General features: G+C 42.5%; 1 protein-coding gene across 7 annotated transcripts in view; it reads left to right on the top strand.

The window, feature by feature from the left end:
* Positions 1–22,365, top strand: part of LOC124007953 (collagen alpha-1(XXV) chain) — a 343,793-nt gene that overhangs the window by 303,124 nt on the left and 18,304 nt on the right. For 5 of the 7 annotated variants that reach the window (XM_046318858.1, XM_046318860.1, XM_046318857.1 and 2 more), the window contains 3 exons: positions 6,499–6,525; positions 9,715–9,759; positions 20,055–20,087. In XM_046318858.1, coding sequence (XP_046174814.1) covers positions 6,499–6,525; positions 9,715–9,759; positions 20,055–20,087 — 105 coding nt within the window. The remainder of the gene's footprint in view (positions 1–6,498; positions 6,526–9,714; positions 9,760–20,054; positions 20,088–22,365) is intronic. The other 2 variants (XM_046318859.1, XM_046318856.1) reach the window with 1 other exon arrangement.

Raw genomic sequence — 22,365 nt, 5'->3', positions numbered from 1 at the left:
CTCCTACTCAGTCCCAGATGCTAATATATGCATCATATATATTATTATTAGTATTGGATAGAAAACACTCTGAAGTTTCTAAAACGGTTTGAATGATGTCTGTGAGTATAGCAAAAACCTGAGAAAAAATCCAAACAGGAAGTGGGAAATCTGTGGTTTGTAGTTTTTGAACTCACCCCTATCAAATACACAGTGGGATATGGGTAATTTTGCACTTCCTACGGCTTCCACTAGATGTCAACCGTCTTTAAAACATTGTTTCAGGCTGCTCATGTAAATGGGGGCCGGATGGGTGCTGTTTGACTAAGGGGTCTGCCTACAGCCTCGTTCTCAGTCACGCGCTTTCACTTGAGAGGTAGCTCTCGTTCCATTGCTTTTCTACAGACAATGGAATTCTCCGGTTGGAACATATTGAACTTTTGTGATAAAAACATCCTAAAGATTGATTCTATACTTAGTTTGACAAGTTTCTTAGACCTATAATATAACTTTTTGAACGTTTCGTCCGCTAAGATATTGGACATAAATTATGGACATTATCGAAAAAAACAAGCATTTATTGTGGAACTGCGATTCCTGGGAGTGCATTCTGATGAAGATCATCAAAGGTAAGTGAATATTTATAATGCTACGTATGAATAATTTTGACTACCCAACATGGAGGTTATTTCTCTAGCTGGTTTGGTCTGAGCGCCGTTCTCAGATAATGCTTTTTCCGTAAAGTTTTTTTAAAAATCTGACACAGCGGTTGCATTAAGGAGAAGTGCATCTAAAGTTCCATGTATAATAGTTGTATTTTCATCAACATTTATTATGAGTATTTCTGTGAATTCATGTGGCTCTCTGCAATATCACTGCATGTTTTGGAATTACTGAACGTAACACGCCAATGTAAAATAAGATTTTTGGATATAAATATGAACTTTACCGAACAAAACATACATGTATTGTGTAACATGAAGTCCTATAAGTGTCATCTGATGAAGATCAAAGGTTACTGATTCATTTTATCTCTATTTGTGCTTTTTATGACTCCTCTCTTTGGCTGGAAAAATGGCTGGGTTTTTCTGTGACTTGGTGGTGACCTAACATAATCGTTTGTGGAGCTTTCGCTGTAAAGCATTTTTTTAAATCAGACACTGTCACTGGATTAATTAGAATTTTATCTTTAAAATGGTGCCTAATACTTGAATGTTTGAGAAATTAGATTTATGAGATTTCTGTTGATTTGTATTTGGCGCCCTGCAATTTCATTGGCTGTTGGCGAGGAACGGAACCCCAGTCCTAGACAGGTTAATTGATGAAAACTAGTCTATATTCAGGTCAGCCAGAAAATATACCTATCTCTTAACATCACACGCATTATCAAGCATTGCACACATATTATCCAGATACTGACTGTTAGCACTTGGCCTATAGCAGCACCCCAAAATAAGAGGCTTTAGATGAGGTAGGTGAACTTGCAACCACAACACTTCGACAGTATTAGACACGAAATCCTTTACACGAATATGGCTCTTAGCATTGTGATATCCTGGGAGTTCTACCCGGGGGGTTGGTGATAGAGTGGAGGTACGTGCCGTGACGTTGACTCCCTCTGCTGGGAGTACCCGACACTGCCGACGTTGACTCCCTCTGCTGGGAGTACCCGACACTGCCGACACTGATCGCACCAATTCGGGGCCAACCAGCTGTGCAGGCCACAGGCCATCAAACAAAATGTTATGTTTATTTTTATATTGCCCAGTAAAGGTGAATTTTCTGACTAGAACCTCCTTGTCTTTGTGTCCTGTATTGCTACTGCTGTATCAAAGGAACTATGCAAGTGAGTCTCAGTGATGGCCGAATGTCTGATGTTAGCACGTTATTGAACAATGTTCTTTTCATGCTTTGTTTTTTTCTCTCCATAATATGTCTCTCCGATAAGCTACCCAGGAAATGGCTAAAAATAGCCCATACTAATGCCCTTTCCTGGGTAGGTTATCAGGGATAACAACGGAAGAAAATAACATTGACTGACTCTATTAGTCAGATAATCAGGCACTTGTGAGTATCAGTTAATGAGTGTGTGTTAAGAGATCTGGGGCTGAAGCTATTGACCCGGAAACTAGGCTTAATCATTCCTTCCACTGAGACTCACTTGCATGGTCCTTCTGTAGCTCAGTTGGTAGAGCATGGCGCTTGTAACGCCAGGGTAGTTGGTTCGATCCCCGGGACCACCCATACGTAGAATGTATGCACACATGACTGTAAGTTGCTTTGTATAAAAGCGTCTGCTAAATGGCATATATTATTAATATTATTATTATTATATATTTTGGGAGGGAGGATGGACAATTAGTGGATATAAGCAATGTCCCCACTCTCTCTGGTAGTTTTCATGGCTGGGATAAGTTATTTTCGCCTCTGGTGCCCAGCTTCCGAATAGACCTCATTGAAGAAGATGTTGGTTCCTCTAAAGTTCCTGGCTCTCTCCAGAGCAGCCATCTTGTCCTTGAACCTTAGGAACTTGCCCACTATTGGCCTTGGTCTGTCCCCTGAGCTGGTTACAGGTTATCCAGTCCTGTGGTAGCCTCCAATTCAATCTTCCTATGATCCATCTGCAGCTTTTCTGTGATAGTTTTTCTCACTTTCTCCCCAGACTCAGTACAGTTCTCATGTGGAGACTCGGGTACGACATCCACAACAATGTTATTACATCTGGATTGTCCCTCAAGAAAATCTGTTTTCCCAGTTAATGATGATTCAGACAGTGCTCCTGTCATCTCTTGTTTGTTGTCATCCTGATGCAAGTCCCTTTCAGGACATCCCAAGGAGAACTGCAAGCTTTAAGGTCGTGGACCTCTCTGGTCAGATCATCCATTATTTTGTTTGTTAAATCCACCATTATTTGAACAAATCTCTTGAAACTATTTTCCTGTTGCTGTAACAACTGCTTGTAGACATATTTTTGTTGATTTAAAAGATCATGCCCAGTGTTGGAGAAACAGTGCCCTCTCCATTAGCTTTGGTAGCAGCATAGGCTAACACTGGTACTCCATACAGTTCCAGCCGGGACAGGTCGCAGGGTATATGGAAAACAGCAACAAACAGAAGAGATTTACACAGCCACAAGCCCGAGACAAGCCCGCGGTCCCAGTCTCAAAGGTTACAGAGTTGCAGACTGTGTTCAAGCTGTCAAGGAAGCTATGCTAGCAGACCAAGCAGCTTCAAACTTGTTGTCAGATAGTAGAGGTCCCAGCAACTGAGGCCAACCACGTCGCGGTGATCTTGGTTGCTCCAAACAATTTAATGGAGCTCTACATTTTGGTCAATTGGTCTTCATCTGGGTTCTCTTTCATTGAGAAACCTACAGGTGATGAAGTTTTCCTTTTTTATGAATCCTGTTTGGAACCATGAGTGCATATACCTATAGTAAATAATTAAATAAGAGCTAAAAATGGTCATAACAATCAACAATGACACCAGGGTTTGGCTGGTTGGCGGCTCTGGCGGATCCTGGCCGACTGGCGGATCCTGGCCGACTGGCGGCTCTGGCGGATCCTGGCCGACTGGCGGCTCCTGGCAGACTGGCGGCTCCTTGCAGACTGGCGGCACTGGTGGCTCTGGACAGGCGGGAGACTCTAGCGCCTCTGGACAGGCGGGAGACTCTAGCGCCTCTGGACAGACGGGAGACTCTAGCGCCTCTGGATAGGCGGGAGACTCTAGCGCCTCTGGACAGGCGGGAGACTCTAGCGCCTCTGGACAGGCGGGAGACTCTAGCGCCTCTGGACAGGCGGGAGACTCTAGCGCTTCTGGACAGGCGGGAGACTCTAGCGCCTCTGGACAGGCGGGAGACTCTAGCGCCTCTGGACAGGCAAGGTGCACTGTAGGCCTGGTACGTGGTGCCGGCACTGATGGTACTGGGCCAAGGTAACGCACCTCAGGGCGAGTACGGGGAGGAGAAACTCCTTGCAGACTGGCGGCTCTGCCGGCTCCTTGCAGATTGGCGGCTCATGACAGACGGGAGACTCTAGTGGCTCTGGACAGGCGGGAGACTCTAGCGGCTCTGGACAGGCGGGAGACTCTAGCGGCTCTGGACAGGCGGGAGACTCTAGCGGCTCTGGACAGGCGGGAGACTCTAGCGGCTCTGGACAGGCGGGAGACTCTAGCGGCTCTGGACAGGCGGGAGACTCTAGCGGATCTGGACAGGCGGGAGACTCTAGCGGCTCTGGACAGGCGGGAGACTCTAGCGGCTCTGGACAGGCGGGAGACTCTAGCGGCTCTGGACAGGCGGGAGACTCTAGCGGCTCTGGACAGGCGGGAGACTCTAGCGGCTCTGGACAGGCGGGAGACTCTAGCGGCTCTGGACAAGCGGGAGACTAGCAGCTCTGGACAGGCGGGGCGCACTGTAGGCCTGGTACGTGGTGCCGGCACTGGTGGTACTGGGCCAAGGACACGCACCTCAGGGCGAGTGCGGGGGGGAGAAACTCCTTGCAGACTGGCGGCTCTGGTGGCTCCTTGCAGATTGGCGGCTCTGGCGGCTCATGAGAGACGGGAGACTCTAGCGGCTATGGTCAGGCGGGAGACTGTCTAGCTCTTCCCAAGTTGTATAGTCCAGATTCTGCTCCCATGTCCAGAAATCCTGACATCGCTGCCTCTCCTGCTCCTGCCCATTACCACGCTGCTTGGTCCTGTTGTGGTGGGTGGTTCTGTAACGGATTTCTAACGTCGAAGTTCATGGTTTTAAATAAGAGAAACTAAACATGAACACAATTACAAAACAACAAACGTGGCAAAACCCGAAACAGTCCTATCTGGTGCAGAGAACACAAAGACAGGAAACAACCACCCACAAACCCCAACACAAAACAAGCTACCGAAATATGGTTCCCAATCAGAGACAATGACTAACACCTGCGTCTGATTGAGAACCATATCGGGCCATACATAGAAACAGACAAACTAGACACACAACATAGAATGCCCACCCAGCTCACGTCCTGACCAACACTAAAACAAGGAAAACACAAAAGAACTATGGTCAGAATGTGACATCTTGTAAAGATGAGATTAAGTCAAATTAAATCAAATCAAATGTATTTATATAGCCCTTCTTATATCATCTGATACCACAAAGTGCTGTACAGAAACCCAGCCTAAAACCCCAAACAGCAAGCAATGCAGGTGTAGAAGCACAGTGGCTAGGAAAAACTCCCTATTAAGGCCAAAACCTAGGAAGAAACCTAGCGAGGTACCACCCCTATGAGGGGTGGCCAGTCCTCTTCTGGCTGTGCCGGGTGGAGATTATAACAGAACATGGCCTAGATGATCAAATGTTCATAAATGACCAACATGGTCAAATAATAATAATCACAGGTCAGCACCTCAGGAGTAAATGTCAATTGGCTTTTCATAGCCGATCATTGATAGTATCTCTACCGCTCCTGCTGTCTCTAGAGAGTTGAAAACACTAGGTCTGGAACAGGTAGCACGTCCGGTGAACAGGTCAGGGTTCCATAACCGCAGGCAGAACAGTTGAAACTGGAGCAGCAGCATGGCCAGGTGGACTGGGGACAGCAAGGAGTCATCATGCCAGGTAGTCCTGAGGCATGGTCCTAGGGCTCAGGTCCTCTGAGAGAGAGAAAGAAAAAGAGAATTAGAGAGAGCATACTTAAATTCACACAGGACACCGGATAAGACAAGAGAAATACTCCAGATAAATAAACTACAGCAGCATAAATACTGGAGACTGAGACAGGAGGAGTCAGGAGACACTGTGGCCCCATTCGATGATACCCCCGGACAGGGCCAAACAGGCAGGATATAACCCCACCCACTTTGCCAAAGCACAGGCCCCACACCACTAGAGGGTTATCTTCAAACACCAACTTACAAGTGTATTGCCTGCCTTGTGAGTGGGAGGAGACTGGGAAAGGTCAAACGAGGCAAGGAGGGAAAAGAAAGTGTTGGAAATAAATTAATCGAAGGCAGACGTCGGGAGGTTGAAGTCGCCAAGTATGAAGAGTCATCGTCAGGAAATTAGTTTATCAAGGTTAAGCTCATTAAGGAACTCTAAGGGGACCTTTTGGGTGATAGATGACAACATTCTTAAACTTGAGTGACATTATGAAATTCAAATGAGGAGATGGACAGGTGAGTGAGGGAGAAAAGAGAAAATGTCCACTTAAGAGAAATTAGTACCCCTGTGCCAGCACCTCAAGAGGGTATCTAAGGCAGAGGAGGCTGGTGGGAGGAGCTATATGAGGACAGGCTCATAGCAATGGCTGGAATGGAATTAATGGGATGGAGTCAAACATGTGGTTTGCATGTTTGTGTTTGATACAATTCCATTCCAGCCATTATAACGAGCCCGTCCTCCCACCAGCCTACTCTGATCTAAGGAGGGACCAGAATTTAACCCCAGATACGATCTGGGACTGCCTGTCATAATTTTCCTTAACTCAACATTCCCACAGCCTTTGTGTGTTTAACACCAGCTGCATTCTTTTCCAATAGGGTGAAATGGGAGAGCGAGGTGAAAAGGTAAAGACTTGATTTTAATTGTCAAACTTCATGTTCAACCCACCCCTCTATGCAAAATTATATTTAGTTTCTTGGGGATATAAAATATATTATGTAATAATGTTATATGATCTTGTGTCAACAGTTTTGTTTTATTGTTCTCAAGGGTTTTTAATCGTGCATGGATGTCAATTGGAGATCTGCACCGGCCGAAACTCTTCCGTTTGTCACTCTACCTGGTAGTTAATTGCACTTCCTGGTGTCCCAGGCCCTGATTAGAAGGAGAGAATGAAAACCAGAAGTGAACACCAAGGATGGAAACCTGGAACCAGGATTGGCCAGCCCTGGTTTAGAGTAACAGTTAACTTAGTTTAGAGTAACAGTGAATTAAACCATCCTTTGGAGTTTAGCGTAACAGTTACCTTGATTTTCCTACTTTACACTGTAGCATTATATAAGTCATGAACAGGCGTAATAACTTGACATGGTCATGACTGCCATTAAACTTACCTACAGTAATTGACTCAAAGTCAAGATAATCAGGATTAGTTTTAAACTGCTCCATTCAATTGGAAGGCAGGTAGCCTAGTAAACAAAAGGTCGTTGGTTTGAATAGCAGAGCAGATTAGGTTAAGAATCTGGCGATGTACCCTTGAACAAGGCACCTAACCCTAATTGCTCTTGTAAGTCACTCTGGATAAGAATGTCTACTAAATGACTAAAACGTGTTTTAAAATTTGCAGTGTTGTCATTTGTAATTGATCGCCTCGATTCAGTCTTGTGTAAAAAAATATATACATGTATATATATATATATATGATATATAAAAATATGAAATTGTGTTTTTTACATTGGTTAAAAGTAGAGACAGAGCTAGAAAATATTGGAACAATGGGAAAGTCATTCTGCTTTGAAAGTTGATAAACACTTTTGAGAAAATGGCCATTGAATGTTTTGGTTCACCTACTGGAGAGCTCTTCTTTGTCTACACCCATTCATCATCATTTAGCCTTAGCCCCACCCATCTCTTTTAGGATTCACATGTGAGGCCATGTGCTAAACAGAGTGAGTAGCTAAGCAAAGATTTCAAGACTAAAAGTGGTAAAGGTAATAGACTACAATAAGGAAAAAAATGTATCTAGTCCTTGGCCTACATCGTAATCTGACTTTGGTGCGGGTTGTTATTCTTCACATTTTTTGTCTCTGGTAAACACACACTATACCAAATTAAAATATACATTTATTTGTCACATGCACAGGATACAGGATACAGAAGATGTAAACGGTACGGTGAAATGCTTACTTGCATAGTAGCAATATCAAAAACAGAAAGTGTTCACATTTCTTTAAGTACAATTTTACAATTATTAGATGATTCTTACCTGACACACTTGTCTAAATTGATATATCATGTGAAGGAAATGCTATAACCACCCCCAGCCACATCTAGATAAGTGGATTGGTCACTGTTGTCTAGACATGTACACATGTTCATGAAATACAGGAGATGGCCGTAATCACCACCAGACACACCTGACACACCTAACTTGATGGGTCATGTAATCATCTGGCTAAGTGGCGTCTTGTTTAAAACAGAAGCTAGCTAAACAATGTACTGGGCATAAACCCAATTTATACTACTACCAATACAAACATTGTCATAGCTGTATTATTAATCTGCAGGTAGCTAAATAGCTAACCAACTAGGTTCAATGTTAGCAAGCTAACATTAGGCTGTAACTATTAAGGCAAATTGATTTTTGATTGAAATAATATTACTACACAGATTATACATGTGATGTTAGCCAGCAAGCTAATGTTTGTTAGTTAGCTAACAGTACATTTTAACTTGCACTTTCTGACACAAAAAAATGTATAATATCTGAAAATGTAAATAGACTTTTATCCATATATATGGATGAATGGCAGACTGGAACCATTTAACTCCATCTTGTTCGCTGGTGTTGTGTCTAGTCACTCCGGTTCACACTGACCGTAGCTTGTGCAGAAAGTAGCCCATCACTTTTTCCAACTGATCTGTTGATAGCACCTGCTAAATTCAGGGCATCAATGTTGTTGAGAAAAGTTACAAAACTTTTGTAGTTCTCGATGGCTAACGTTATATCTTTCAAAAACGGCACATACTGAGTAGCTCACGTTATAGACAGAAGCATGCTACATGGCATTCCAAACTCATCTCCTGGCATGTCCAGCCCATCCATTATCTCAGCCAATCATGGCTAGTGGGAAGGTTCCTGACTTTTTCTGTGACTAGACTCGTAATTGTATTTGTAGTTACAGATGGAATACAAGTTCTCATTAAATCACATGAAATTTCACATTTTCCAAAAGCCATTTCTGCCCCCAAAAAACAAAAAAAAATATGTTAACGTTCAAATGGTTCTCCTGACGTGCAACATATGTCTAGTTTCCTGAAACAAGTCACATTTTATAGAAAGGTTCCATTGAATCACTTTATATCTAAACTCAAGACAAAATTGTGATGTTAGAACCAAACCGTTTTCAGACGGCATGTCACAAATCCCTCGAAGTTTCCAAACATCAGCAGAGTCAATTATGTGGAGTCATTGGACCAAGCTTGTTGCAAGGTCTTTGTGGAACCTAATCAGCCAAGATTTGGAGGCTATGCAGTGGTGATTCTGGGCAAACAAAAGTCCCAGCTCCCTCCCAGTCTAATGATTTGATTTGCTATCATTGGCTGGGTGTGAGAAGGAGGTGAAATCTCTCAACCCGTCCCCTGAGCCAGGGTGGTAGGTGTGGATGTGGTTACTCGTCAGCTCATTGGCACCATCACCCCAATCACAGAGAAGGCCTTATTTACAGTAGCATGCCCAAAGGGACGTGGCCCCTTCTCACTACGTCTCAGCGAAGTGGTACCCTTAGGTCAGGGGCAATCTGTTCAATGCTCTTGAATTTGTCAACAGTTCTGATGTTTCTCATGCTAGTCGAAACTATGGATGAGACTACAAAACCCAAGATGTGAAATCAGCACCAAGGCTCAGTGTGTTACTGAGCCTCGCCTGGTGTCAACTGCCATTTGTTAACAGCTACTATGTACTAGAACATGTGTTCTAGTCTGAATAGCCACAATTATTCTATTTTCAATGTTCTTATCTGTTTGTAAATTATGATTAAGCCATTTCAAGATACTTGGTAAATATAATTGCTTGTCTGCTGTTTTGCACACAGGGTGACATGGGAGAAGATGGGCAAAAAGGTGAAGTTGGGGAGAAGGTATGTAAATTCAACTTCACCTTCCTTTGTGTTTACTCCTGAAACTTGATAGAGAGAGAGCCTGGCTCTAGAAAGGAGCAACAGCTTAATGTGAGCCATTTGTGAAACAGTGGAAAGGAGCTGAAGTAGCTAGTGAAAGCAAAAGCCAAGAAAATAAGGCAGGCATCGTTAACACTTAACACTCTTTCTGTGTAAGTGGTCCTTATTGTTGCACTTCGGTTATTCTACATTTCCTGGTTGGATGCTTTTTGAGTTAATATGGGACCATTTAACATTAAGACAGCTCATCTAGTTATGCTCCATTCCAACAATAAAGGGGCGGGTCTTTGTAGGACGCTTTGTGTCAAACCAGCCCACTGGTTTTCCCATGCCTTTCAAAAACAAGGCATATTTTTCACTCAAACCGTTCGTTTCACACAGTAATCATGATTTTCATAATTTTTGTATTTGTCCCAGATTAGTTTACAGGTGAACAATTCTATGGGAAACATGGTAATACTTTAGAATACTGTTCAGTAATAAACCATTGATAAGGCATTTAGAAACATTTTGCTCACTATTTATTAATGTAAGTAAGTTACTTATTCACACATTTTTTAACAACTTGATGAAGGACCTTATAAACCATTTACTAATCATTAGTAAATTATTGTTGCAGTCTCTAATTTTAGGGATATTTATACTTTATAAATGTTTTGAGGGACCAGTGTAATTCCAAACGAAAATATGGACATTCCAGCAGTACTTATAGGTCTCAAAATGACCTAGAACATATCAGTGGTTAGAAAATAACTACATAATACAGAGGATGTTTAAGGAAATATATAAAAAATGGTATTCAAAAACAGTCACATTGTAGTATTGTGTGTGGAATGCAGTTACTGCTTACAAAAGGTCAGAAAACAAACATCTAAATACATAATTTCGCTGAATTATTCCACTATGTTTAAGGGGTTACTACATTTAAAAGGCCCAGTAAAAGTGCAGCCAAACAAAGCAATGTGAAATTAGGCTGCTGCCAAAGACTTAAAAACTGGAAATATTGAAAGGATATTACTGTTTGCGTAACATTTAGACTTGCAAATACCTTGAAATGTCAATCACATGAAGGAATATAAATCCACTTGAGAAAAACTTGCCGGTCCAAACAGTTGTTGTGTGTTAAATCTCCCTATTTTATGATTAGTTTGCATTCGTGAGGTTTGCAGTTCAGCAGATGTTCTTATCTAAAGCAACTTACAGTATTGAGAGTAGATATTTTTTTACTTGTCCTTCTTGGGAATCAAACCCACAACCCTGGCATTGCAAGTGCCATGCTCTACCAACTGAGCCACATGGGATCGTTAGAAAGACATTTACATTTACATTTAAGTCATTTAGCAGACGCTCTTATCCAGAGCGACTTACAAATTGGTGCATTCACCTTATGACATCCAGTGGAACAGTCACTTTACAATAGTGCATCTAAATCTTAAAGGGGGGTGAGAGGGATTACTTATCCTATCCTAGGTATTTCTTAAAGAGGTGGGGTTTCAGGTGTCTCCGGAAGGTGGTGATTGACTCCGCTGTCCTGGCGTCGTGAGGGAGTTTGTTCCACCATTGGGGGGCCAGCGCAGCGAACAGTTTTGACTGGGCTGAGCGGGAGCTGTACTTCCTCAGTGGTAGGGAGGCGAGCAGGCCAGAGGTGGATGAACGCAGTGCCCTTGTTTGGGTGTAGGGCCTGATCAGAGCCTGGAGGTACTGAGGTGCCGTTCCCCTCACAGCTCCGTAGGCAAGCACCATGGTCTTGTAGCGGATGCGAGCTTCAACTGGAAGCCAGTGGAGAGAACGGAGGAGCGGGGTGACGTGAGAGAACTTGGGAAGGTTGAACACCAGACGGGCTGCGGCGTTCTGGATGAGTTGAAGGGGTTTAATGGCACAGGCAGGGAGCCCAGCCAACAGCGAGTTGCAGTAATCCAGACGGGAGATGACAAGTGCCTGGATTAGGACCTGCGCCGCTTCCTGTGTGAGGCAGGGTCGTACTCTGCGGATGTTGTAGAGCATGAACCTACAGGAACGGGCCACCGCCTTGATGTTGGTTGAGAACGACAGGGTGTTGTCCAGGATCACGCCAAGGTTCTTGGCGCTCTGGGAGGAGGACACAATGGAGTTGTCAACCGTGATGGCGAGATCATGGAACGGGCAGTCCTTCCCCGGGAGGAAGAGCAGCTCCGTCTTGCCGAGGTTCAGCTTGAGGTGGTGATCCGTCATCCACACTGATATGTCTGCCAGACATGCAGAGATGCGATTCGCCACCTGGTCGTCAGAAGGGGGAAAGGAGAAGATTAATTGTGTGTCGTCTGCATAGCAATGATAGGAGAGACCATGTGAGGTTATGACAGAGCCAAGTGACTTGGTGTATAGCGAGAATAGGAGAGGGCCTAGAACAGAGCTCTGGGGGACACCAGTGGTGAGAGCGCGTGGTGAGGAGACAGATTCTCGCCACGCCACCTGGTAGGAGCGACCTGTCAGGTAGACGCAATCCAAGCGTGGGCCGCGCCGGAGATGCCCAACTCGGAGAGGGTGGAGAGGAGGATCTGATGGTTCACAGTATCGAAGGCAGCCGATAGGTCTAGAAGGATGAGAGCAGAGGAGAGAGAGTTAGCTTTAGCAGTGCGGAGCGCCTCCGTGATACAGAGAAGAGCAGTCTCAGTTGAATGACTAGTCTTGAAACCTGACTGATTTGGATCAAGAAGGTCATTCAGAGAGAGATGGCGGGAGAGCTGGCCAAGGACGGCACGTTCAAGAGTTTTGGAGAGAAAAGAAAGAAGGGATACTGGTCTGTAGTTGTTGACATCGGAGGGATCGAGTGTAGGTTTTTTCAGAAGGGGTGCAACTCTCGCTCTCTTGAAGACGGAAGGGACGTAGCCAGCTGTCAGGGATGAGTTGATGAGCGAGGTGAGGTAAGGGAGAAGGTCTCCGGAAATGGTCTGGAGAAGAGAGGAGGGGATAGGGTCAAGCGGGCAGGTTGTTGGACGGCCGGCCGTCACAAGACGCGAGATTTCATCTGGAGAGAGAGGGGAGAAAGAGGTCAGAGCACAGGGTAGGGCAGTGTGAGCAGAACCAGCGGTGCCGTTTGACATAGCAAACGAGGATCGGATGTCGTCGACCTTCTTTTCAAAATGGTTGACGAAGTCATCTGCAGAGAGGGGAGGAGGGGGGAGGATTCAGGAGGGAGGAGAAGGTGGCAAAGAGCTTCCTATGGTTAGAGGCAGATGCATTTAAATTGCACAACAATTCCATGTGAATCTGATAACTAGAATGTGTAGACTTTCCCAGATACAGTTTGTCGTCCTGTCATCAGTCATAATGTCTCAGATGACAGCCGAACTGACATCATATTCATTAAGTACTAACGCATATTTTCAACTGGTTCTATTACCGAAATATGGTTCCTTTCCCCCCACTTGTTTGATGTTCCCAGACTCTCTATGTTTAACAAAGGCTATTCAAGAGTCATTCAGTAGAGTCAGAGAGAGAGGGAAGGGAGAAAGATATTTATGGGGGGTGTTCATAAACCTTACCCACAGGCCAACGTCATGACAGTGTTCTGGTACTACATTGCCAGGTCTCTGATCTCCCCCTATAGGTTGTCTCATCATCATCGGTGATCAGGCCTACCACCGGTGTGTTGTCAACTTAATGATAGTGTTGGAGTCGTGCACGGCCACACAGTCGTGTGTGAACAAGGAGTACATGAGGGGACTAAGCTACACACTCCTGATGGGGCCCCAGTGTTGAGGGTCAGCATGGCGGATGTGTTGTTGCCTACCTCGTCAAGAAGTCCAGGATTCAGTTGCAGAGGGAGGTGTTCAATCCCAGGATCCTTAACTTAGTGATGCGCTTGGAGGGCACTATGCTTAGCTGTAGTCAATGAACAGCATTCTCACATAGGTGTTCCTCTTGTACAGATGGCAAGAGGCAGTGTGGAGAGAAATAGAGAGTTGCATCATCTGTTGATCTGTTGGAGCGGTATGGAGTGTGTCCAGTCTGGGATGATAGTGTTAATGTGAGCTATGACCAGCCTTTCAAAGCATTTCATGGCTATAGATGTGAGAACTATTGACATTTAGACAGGTATTTTTGGTCTGCTTGAAATATCTAGGTATTACAGACCGGGTCAGAAAGAGGTTGAAAATGTCAGTGAAGACACCTGGTCAGCGCATATGGTGAGTACGGGTCCTGGCTATGCGTCTGGCCCTGCAGCCTTGTGACTGTTAACCTGTTTAAAGGTCTTACTCACATCGGCTACAGAGAGCATGATCACACAGTCAGCCGGAAGACCTGGTGCTCTCATGCATGGTTCAGTGTTGCTTGCCTCGAAGAGAGCATAAAAGGCATTTAGCTCCGTCACTGGGCAGCTCCAGGCTGGGTTTCCCTTTGTAATCCATGATAGTTTGCTAGCCCTGCCACAAAATACGACTAGCATCAAAGCCGGTGTAGTGGGATTTGATCTTAGTCCTGAAATTATGTTTTGCTTTTTTGATGGTTTGTTGAAGGGCGCAGAATGATTTCTTATAAGCGGATTAGTGTTCCACTCATTTAAAGTGGCAACTTTAGCTTAATCCGGATGTTGCCCCTTATCCATGGCTTCTGATTTGGATATGTAATCATGGTCACTGTGGGGATGAAACAGGAATTAGGAGGATAGAGTTATGGTTAATTGGTTAAGAGAATGCCAAGAGTGTGCAAAGCTGTCATCAAGGCAAAGGGTGGCTACTTTGAAGAATCTGAAATATAAAATATTTTTTTATTTGTTTATCATGTAGTAAACTTCTCCCAAGGGTTACTACATGATTACAGATGTGTTTTTCATAGTTTTGATGTCTTCACTATTATTCTACAATGTGGAAAACAGTTTAAAAAATAAAATAAAATAAAAACACCTGAATGAGTAGTTGTGTCAAACTTTTGACTGGTACTGTATATTATCCATGTCCTTGTTTAGCCACGACTCAGTGAAACAAAGAATATTACAGTTCTTCAGGTCCGGTTGATAGGATAGTCTCGAACAGAGCTTGTCCAGTTTGTTCTCCAGTGATTGTACTTTCACCAATAGAATGGAGGGCAGAGGCGATTTATATACTTGCCGACTCGGTTTTGTCAGGGTGCCTGAACGTTGGCCTCTTTTATGCCACCTTTTTCTTTTCCGTGTCTCTGGGATTAGGGCATGGTCCGGGGTAAGCCTGCGCCTCCGACTCCGACTCGTTGAAATAGAAATCCTATGTGTGATGTGAGATTGTATGTGATCCTTTGAATGTAAAGTGATGCCAAAGAAAAATCCCTCCTGGATGGACAACAACGTATTATTATATTCTATTAGCCTCTTCAAAGTTTAAACGATGTGTCATCATGAAATTTTATCTTTTCATTTTAAATTTGGCGATTAAGGGCTCTATTTTAATAACAAACCTAACACAATGGTAAATCTAAGCGCATGCGGTAACGCTATAGTGTCAGGTTTGCGTAAATGGCTGTAAGGGAGTCAGGTGCAGGAGAGCAGATATTGGGTAGCCAACGGAGCCTTTTATTTAGGCGAACCAAAAGCACATGGCAAAGTGAACACGAAATAACAAATACGGGTTAACATAACCCAGCGCAAAAGACTCATGTGAGCATAACATGAAACAGAATAAACAATACCACACAAAGACATGAGGGAAACAGAGGGTTAAATACACAACACATAATGAGAGAGGTGTGTGGGAAAACAAGACAAGACAAATGGAAAATTAAAAATGGATCGGTGATGGCTAGAAGACTGTCGACCGCCAAGCACTGCCCGAACAAGGAGAGACATCTGACAGAAGTCGTGACATATAGGTTCAGGTGTGTGTCAGAAATGTTTGTACTATTTTCAATATGACAATTATCGGCTAAATAATCCACACAAGGGGGTGGCTTCATCTCAATGTATTTTTCAATTTTAGGCAATCCAAAAATATATTTAATTCTCCTTCCTCTTGTTTATATTATGCATATTTTTTCTGTCTTTATAATGATAATATGTGCACAAATAATTTGACTGCTGCCCTTGGAGATTATTTATTCCCTTTCATTTATGAAAATAAGTGTAACGGCGTTCGTCTGTTGAAGAAAGAGAGTCGGACCGAAATGCAGCATGTTGGTTACTCATGACTTTAATGAAAGAAAACGCGGCACATTAAATAACTGATACTAAATACAAAAACAACAGAACGGAACGTGAAACTAATTACAGCCTATCTGGTGACTACAACACAGAGACAGGAACAATCACCCACGAAATACAAAGCGAAACTATGGCTCCCTTAATACGGTTCCCAATCAGAGACAACGATAAGCACCTGACTCTGATTGAGAATCGCCTTAGGCAGCCAAGCCTAACAACACCCCTAATCAGCCGCGATCCCAAAACTACAAACCCCAATACGAAAAACAACATATAAACCCATGTCACACGCTGGCCTACCCAAACATATAACAAAAACACAAAATACAATGACCAAGGCGTGACAATAAGATGATACTGGCCTTTATTATTTGCATTTATTTCTGGTATTTTAGCTTCATTAAATATATTTATTATGATGTTTCTATTCCAAAAAAAGGAAAATACATTTTACATTAGCCTGTTTATTGCCTACCTAAAACATCCGTTCATATATTGAAAAAGATTAGACTACAATTGCGGTGGAAAAGCCTTTATACTCAAATATTGATATGTATCATGCCGAGGTAACTTGGAGTTAATAATAAGTTACGTTGCAGCCTAATACCAGCACGACCTGGAAAAGCATGAAGAGTTTATGGGCTATGATTAACTTCACATGGTGGTTAATTGCATGATGAGTTTCATGCAAATTTCCAATAAATATCTAGGGGTATTATGTAACTGCTGGTGACATTGATTATTGGTGCTTTCCTGATTTGAAAGCTTCCTCGAGAAGGAGTGCTTGATGAAGAGGACCATGGATGAATTTGGCAGACGGGTTGCAAAAACGAATCCTTGCATAGCAGGTATCAACTTGATGTGGCAGGTGTATAGTCTCGTGCTGTAGTAGTAGTTGTAGCAGCAGTAGCAGTAATAATAATAAATTATTACAAACTTACTATTCTACCTAGGCTGACACAGACCGATTACACGGAACCCAAACCGGCTACCCGCTTGCGCAATTGTGCAGGAATTTCTTTTCTCCCCCCACACCAAATGCGATCATGACACGCAGGTTAAAATATCAAAACAAACTCTGAGCTAATTACATTAATTTGGGGACAGGTCGAAAATCATTAAACATTTATGGCAATTTAACTAGTAAGCTTGCACTTGCTAGAATTTTTTTCCTATTTAGCTAGTTTGCTGTTGCTAGCTAGCTTGCTGTTGCTAGCTAATTTGTCCTGGGATATAAACATTGAGTTGTTATTGTACCTGAAATGCACACGGTCCTCTACTCTGACAATTAATCCACACATAAAATGGTCAACCGAATTGTTTCTAGTCATCTCTCCTCCTTCTAGGCTTTTCCTTCTCTTGACTTAATATTGCAATTAGCCACTTTCATAAATTCGGTGCATTACCGCCACTGACCTCGTTCGTCTTTCAGTCAAACACGTAGGTATTACCAATGAGAAGATGGCACATGGGTACATACTTCTATAAACCAATGAGAAGATGGAAGAGGCAGGACTTGAAGCGCGATGGTGTTGAGTCATTTTTAGTAGCGGGAAGAGGTTTAATTAATATCTAATTGTGGGGTCTTATGTATTACTGTGAGCCTCCCATAGTCTGTTCTGGACTTGGGGATTGTGAAGAGACCTCTTGTGGCATGTCTTGTGGGGTATGCATACGTGTCCAAGATGTGTGCTAGTAGTTTGTCAACAATTCTTACAATAACAAGCTCTCTGTGTACTTTTACGTGCCAGCTGTGCTGCCCTGTTCTGAGCCAACTGTATTTTTCTAAAGTCCCTCTATGTGGCTCCTGACTAGACTTCTGAACAGTAGTCTCGTTTCGTAACTCTTTTCAGGAAACTATGTGTATGTCGCACTTCACAGGAGTTTTTTGGGCAGAAATGCCTTCTCGAACATCTGAACTTTCATGTGCCTTAAAAAAGCTTAGCTGACAGTTGGCCAGCGATTCTAAAACTTTGGCAAAGGCAAGATAATTTGAAGAAAGACACTTAAAAAGACAGACACTGTTAACACTGACACTGTTAACACTTTATTGCCAAGGTAGCCTGAAGAGTATTGAGATGTAAAGTAGCATCTGTAAACATGTGTATGTGGTTTCTACAACAGATAAATAATAAAAACATAAGTCATTTACAATGAATCACTAGTTACCACATAATGACATAGTTATAGAATGAGGAAGTAATTATGCAGATAGAAAGAATATGCATAAATAAATTTAATATGTATACACAAATAATGGTAAGACATTATACAGGAAATATGCATACATAATAATAAGTCAGGAATGTTTCCATAATAAGTAATGATAAACATAGTGGTTCCTCAATTAAACGTTTCACTCTTACGCCACAACCATTTGTGGTAGATGGTGGTAAATTGCATCATTCTGTCATTGCACCATACCATCACAAGGGGGAGGTAGAACGCTGATCTATTGGTGGTCTGAACTGTGGCACAAATTGATTATCTTTTTGTAAATGAATGGAGTTGTGAATGTTTCAGTCCAACAGCCTATTACATAAACGAAGAGTGGGTGTTGTCATAGCGTTTGCTGTCATTAAATGTGAAGACCGTTATATTATCAAATCAATTCTCTGTGTAATTATTAAATTAATCACGGAATAGTAATTAACTACGAAGTCGGGGCACCATAGGAAAATGTTTATAGAGTCTCTATTTCCCGAATATAACTCTTCAGATATTTTATTATCTTATCGATTAGTCTTCAGTTAATGTATTATTACCTCATCAGTTTCCTTCCTGAATGTCGCAAACCCTTGGATATCTGCACAAACCATAACATAAATCATGAATCAGCAATATAAAAAGTGGCTTAATTATTTTCTAACTAACTAATCAATCACAGAATGACAAACACACACACACACACACACACACACACAATAGTAATACATTGGTTACTGACACTGAAAAGTCCCTAGTGGGCTTTTGACTGCATGGTAGACAAAGGAATGGGGTGGGGCCAGCTCAAGAGCGGGAAAGTCAGAGTGGACCCCGTACATACACTACACTCATGGAAATGCTTATACTTTGAACATGAACAACTGCTAATTCAAAAATACATTCAATATACATATATGCCTTTGTTGTGTATGCCTTTGTTGTCCCTCTCTGTGGTTGCCTGTCCGTCTGCTGGATAGGTTGTCGACAGAAAGTCTGTGGTTTGTCCCACCAGTGATCAAAGTCTTTCTCTGTGGTAACAAAGGGATTCTCAACCTTCATGTTGGCAGAGTGGGGAAAGGAATTTCGGTATTTACTACTGTCATAAAACAGCAGACTTCCCGCTCTACGAGAGAGCGTGTGCTGTAGAGCAGACCCACAGAAGAGTCATGACAATGGTATCTACCACAGTGTGACAGTGCAGCTCAAAATTTCAGATAACATAAGGCCTGCTATTGTGAGATTTTTTTGTGGATCTTGGTGATTTACTCTAGTTCTTTAGTTGTGACATCACTGTACTGTAGCCTGTTTATGTTTATTTACCCTTGCCTTGTGGTTTCCATTTCAAACACATTTTAAAGCATCACATTCCGTTCCACTCATTTACTACAGATGGACTGGATCTTTTCCTCTTGGCCTGTCATCTCAACATCTATTATTGAGCTTCTGTTTAGTACATATAATAGTGAGTTATCACCCACTCCCTAGCTGCTAAAGATCAGTTAGATCAGCGTTTCCCAAACTCTATCCTGGGGACCCCAAATGGTGCACATTTTAGTTTTTTGCCTTAGCACAACACAGATGATTCAATCATCAAGCTATGATTATTTGAATCAGCTGTGTAGTGCTAGGGCAAAATCCAAAACGCACACCCCTTGGGTCCCCAGGGCAGAGTTTTGGAAATGCTGAGTTAGGAATTTTGCCAAGGATATTACCCTCAGATTATATTATACTTGGTCTCATTTTAAAGAAGGTAAAGGGTTTAAGTGTAACCCTGTTTAAAGCTAGAGAGCTCCTACCGCCTAACAGTTTTGCGCATTGGACATATATGTATTGTTGTTGCTCCTACAGTATCTTTATTGTTGTTGCACATAGACATGTTGTTATTATTTGTCTCTTGTAGGGTGATGCAGGCTCCTCTGCTGCAGGCATTAAGGTAGGTAGAATGGGTTAAATGCTGAAATAGTAGGTTCCATGAATAGAGTGCCTTTTATGTCCTTCAGATATTATTTGTGTAAATTCGGATAAAATAAACACTACTTTTACCAGTTGGATCACACATATTGTACATCTATGCTTAAACTAAACTATGTTAAAGGTAGACTCAGCGAGATGACATTGAATACACAAAGTAAACACTGGGTTAATTACAACTAAGAGCGTTAAAACGAAAGGTTAAACCTCACCACTGTTTTGGTCTCGTAGGTATCACGTTGTGGCAGCATGAAGCGCACCAGTGCACATGCTCAGATACTCTGTGTGACTGAGTGGGAGCAAAGTCTTGCATAGTTCTCATCTAAACATCTGTGGTGCTGTTCGTTGCAACATCATCTCGCTGAGTCTACCTTTAAAAACTCCAATACCAGTGTGTTTTCAATAAAATAAGTTATTTGTTTTCTCATTTCGGCATTTCATGGTTGTCCAATTTATAGGAAGATTTTAACACACTTAACCCCAAGTTTTCACCATCATTTTAAAGCTCTATTGTATTTGATGCTTTGGGAGAGATAATTTTAACTTATTTAAAGTGATTGGGGATTCATTTTCATTTGTCCCTTAGGTTTAAGGTCAAACCTGTAATGTGATCTGAACTCTTGTTTTAATCTCTACTGGATTAGTGTGTCTCCCACAGGACAGTTAAGCTAACGTGCGCTAATGTGATTAGCATGATGTTTTAAGTAAAAAAAAATTCCCAGCCCACAGGCAGAAAGCTTAAATTCTTGTTCATCTAACCGCACTGTCCAATTTACAGTAGCTATTTCAGTGAACTAATACCATGCTATTGCTTGAGGAGAGTGCACAGTTATGAACTTGAAAATGTATTAATAAACCAATTAGGCGCATTTGGGCAGTCTTGATACAACATTATGAGCAGAAATACAATAGTTAATTGGATCAGTGAAACAAAAAGACTTTGCACATACACAGCTGCCATCTAGTGGCCAAAATCTACATTGTGCCTAAGCTGGAAAAATACAGCGTGGCCTTTCTCTTGCATTTCAAAGATGATTTCTTTGTATTATCTTTTTCCTGATCTAATGTGTTATATTGTCCTATAATTCATTTCACATTTCCACAAACTTCAAAGTGTTTCCTTTCAAATGGTATCAAGAATATGCATATCCTTGCTTCAAGTCCTGAGCGACAGGCAGTTAGATTTGGGTATGTCAATTTAGGCGAAAATTGGAAGGAAAAAAAATGGGTCCAAACGTCAATTAATAGGGTGAAAATCTTCCTTTAAAATAGAATTTCACTACCCAAAAGGCATATTTAGGTAAGAACCAAGGAAATAATTTCATTCATCGTTATTAATGATCCAAGATGGCGTAGCAGTAAGACGTCCTGTCGTGTCGTGTCCCTTGTATATATTGTTTGTTTTTTTCGTTACATTTTTTTTAAACATATTTTTCTTCAGCATATCTTTTAAAACATTTTGCTAAACCTCATCTTCTAAATACTCTCCTGCAACCCGCCTCACCCAATGTAGCTATTTTTCCTAAAGTATTTATATTTACTTCGAATCCGAAACCCCTCAACTGAAGCTAGCCAGCTAACCATCAGCTAACCTTTAGCTCGGAAAGCTCTCGCCAGTTCGAACAACGCGACTCTAACCAGAGCATAACGGACCCATTAATTTTTTTATCCCCGGATTCCCACCGCAAACGGAACATTTTTCAGCTGGATCTTCACAACTAGCTATCGAGCTAACCGCAACCCCGGATGATTACTCCTGGCTAGCGTTTCCACCCACTTAGCTTGAAGCTAGCCCGGCCAGAGCCCCTGTGCTACCACCGTAGCATACTCCTGGGCTACAATATCCGGACCCACGACCGGTCTATCGATGTCACCGCATGAAGAGGAATAAACAGACTCACCCCATCGCGACGTCCCCCAAAGGCTAACTCTCTAGCCCTTGCTATCTCCTTGCTTGCTAATTCGGCCTGCTAACTGCTAGCTTGTTTAGCCCCGGTCCGCTAACTGCTACCTTGTTTAGCCCCGGCCTACTAACTGTTAGCTTGTTAGCACAGGCCTGCTAACCGTCTGAATCGCCGCGTCCCAAACACTCACTGGACCCATATTTACTTTCTATCTCTTTTCGATTTTTTATTTGTTTATACCTTCCGGTAACCTGCCTCACCCAATGTGATACGGAATCGCTATTATTTTTTATTTTTAGAACACACTCAAGAACCTCCAGAAGCTAACCAGCTAAC

Source organism: Oncorhynchus gorbuscha, linkage group LG21, assembly GCF_021184085.1.
Source record: "Oncorhynchus gorbuscha isolate QuinsamMale2020 ecotype Even-year linkage group LG21, OgorEven_v1.0, whole genome shotgun sequence".
NCBI lineage: Eukaryota > Metazoa > Chordata > Actinopteri > Salmoniformes > Salmonidae > Oncorhynchus > Oncorhynchus gorbuscha.
This window is presented reverse-complemented; position numbering and strand designations above follow the sequence as displayed.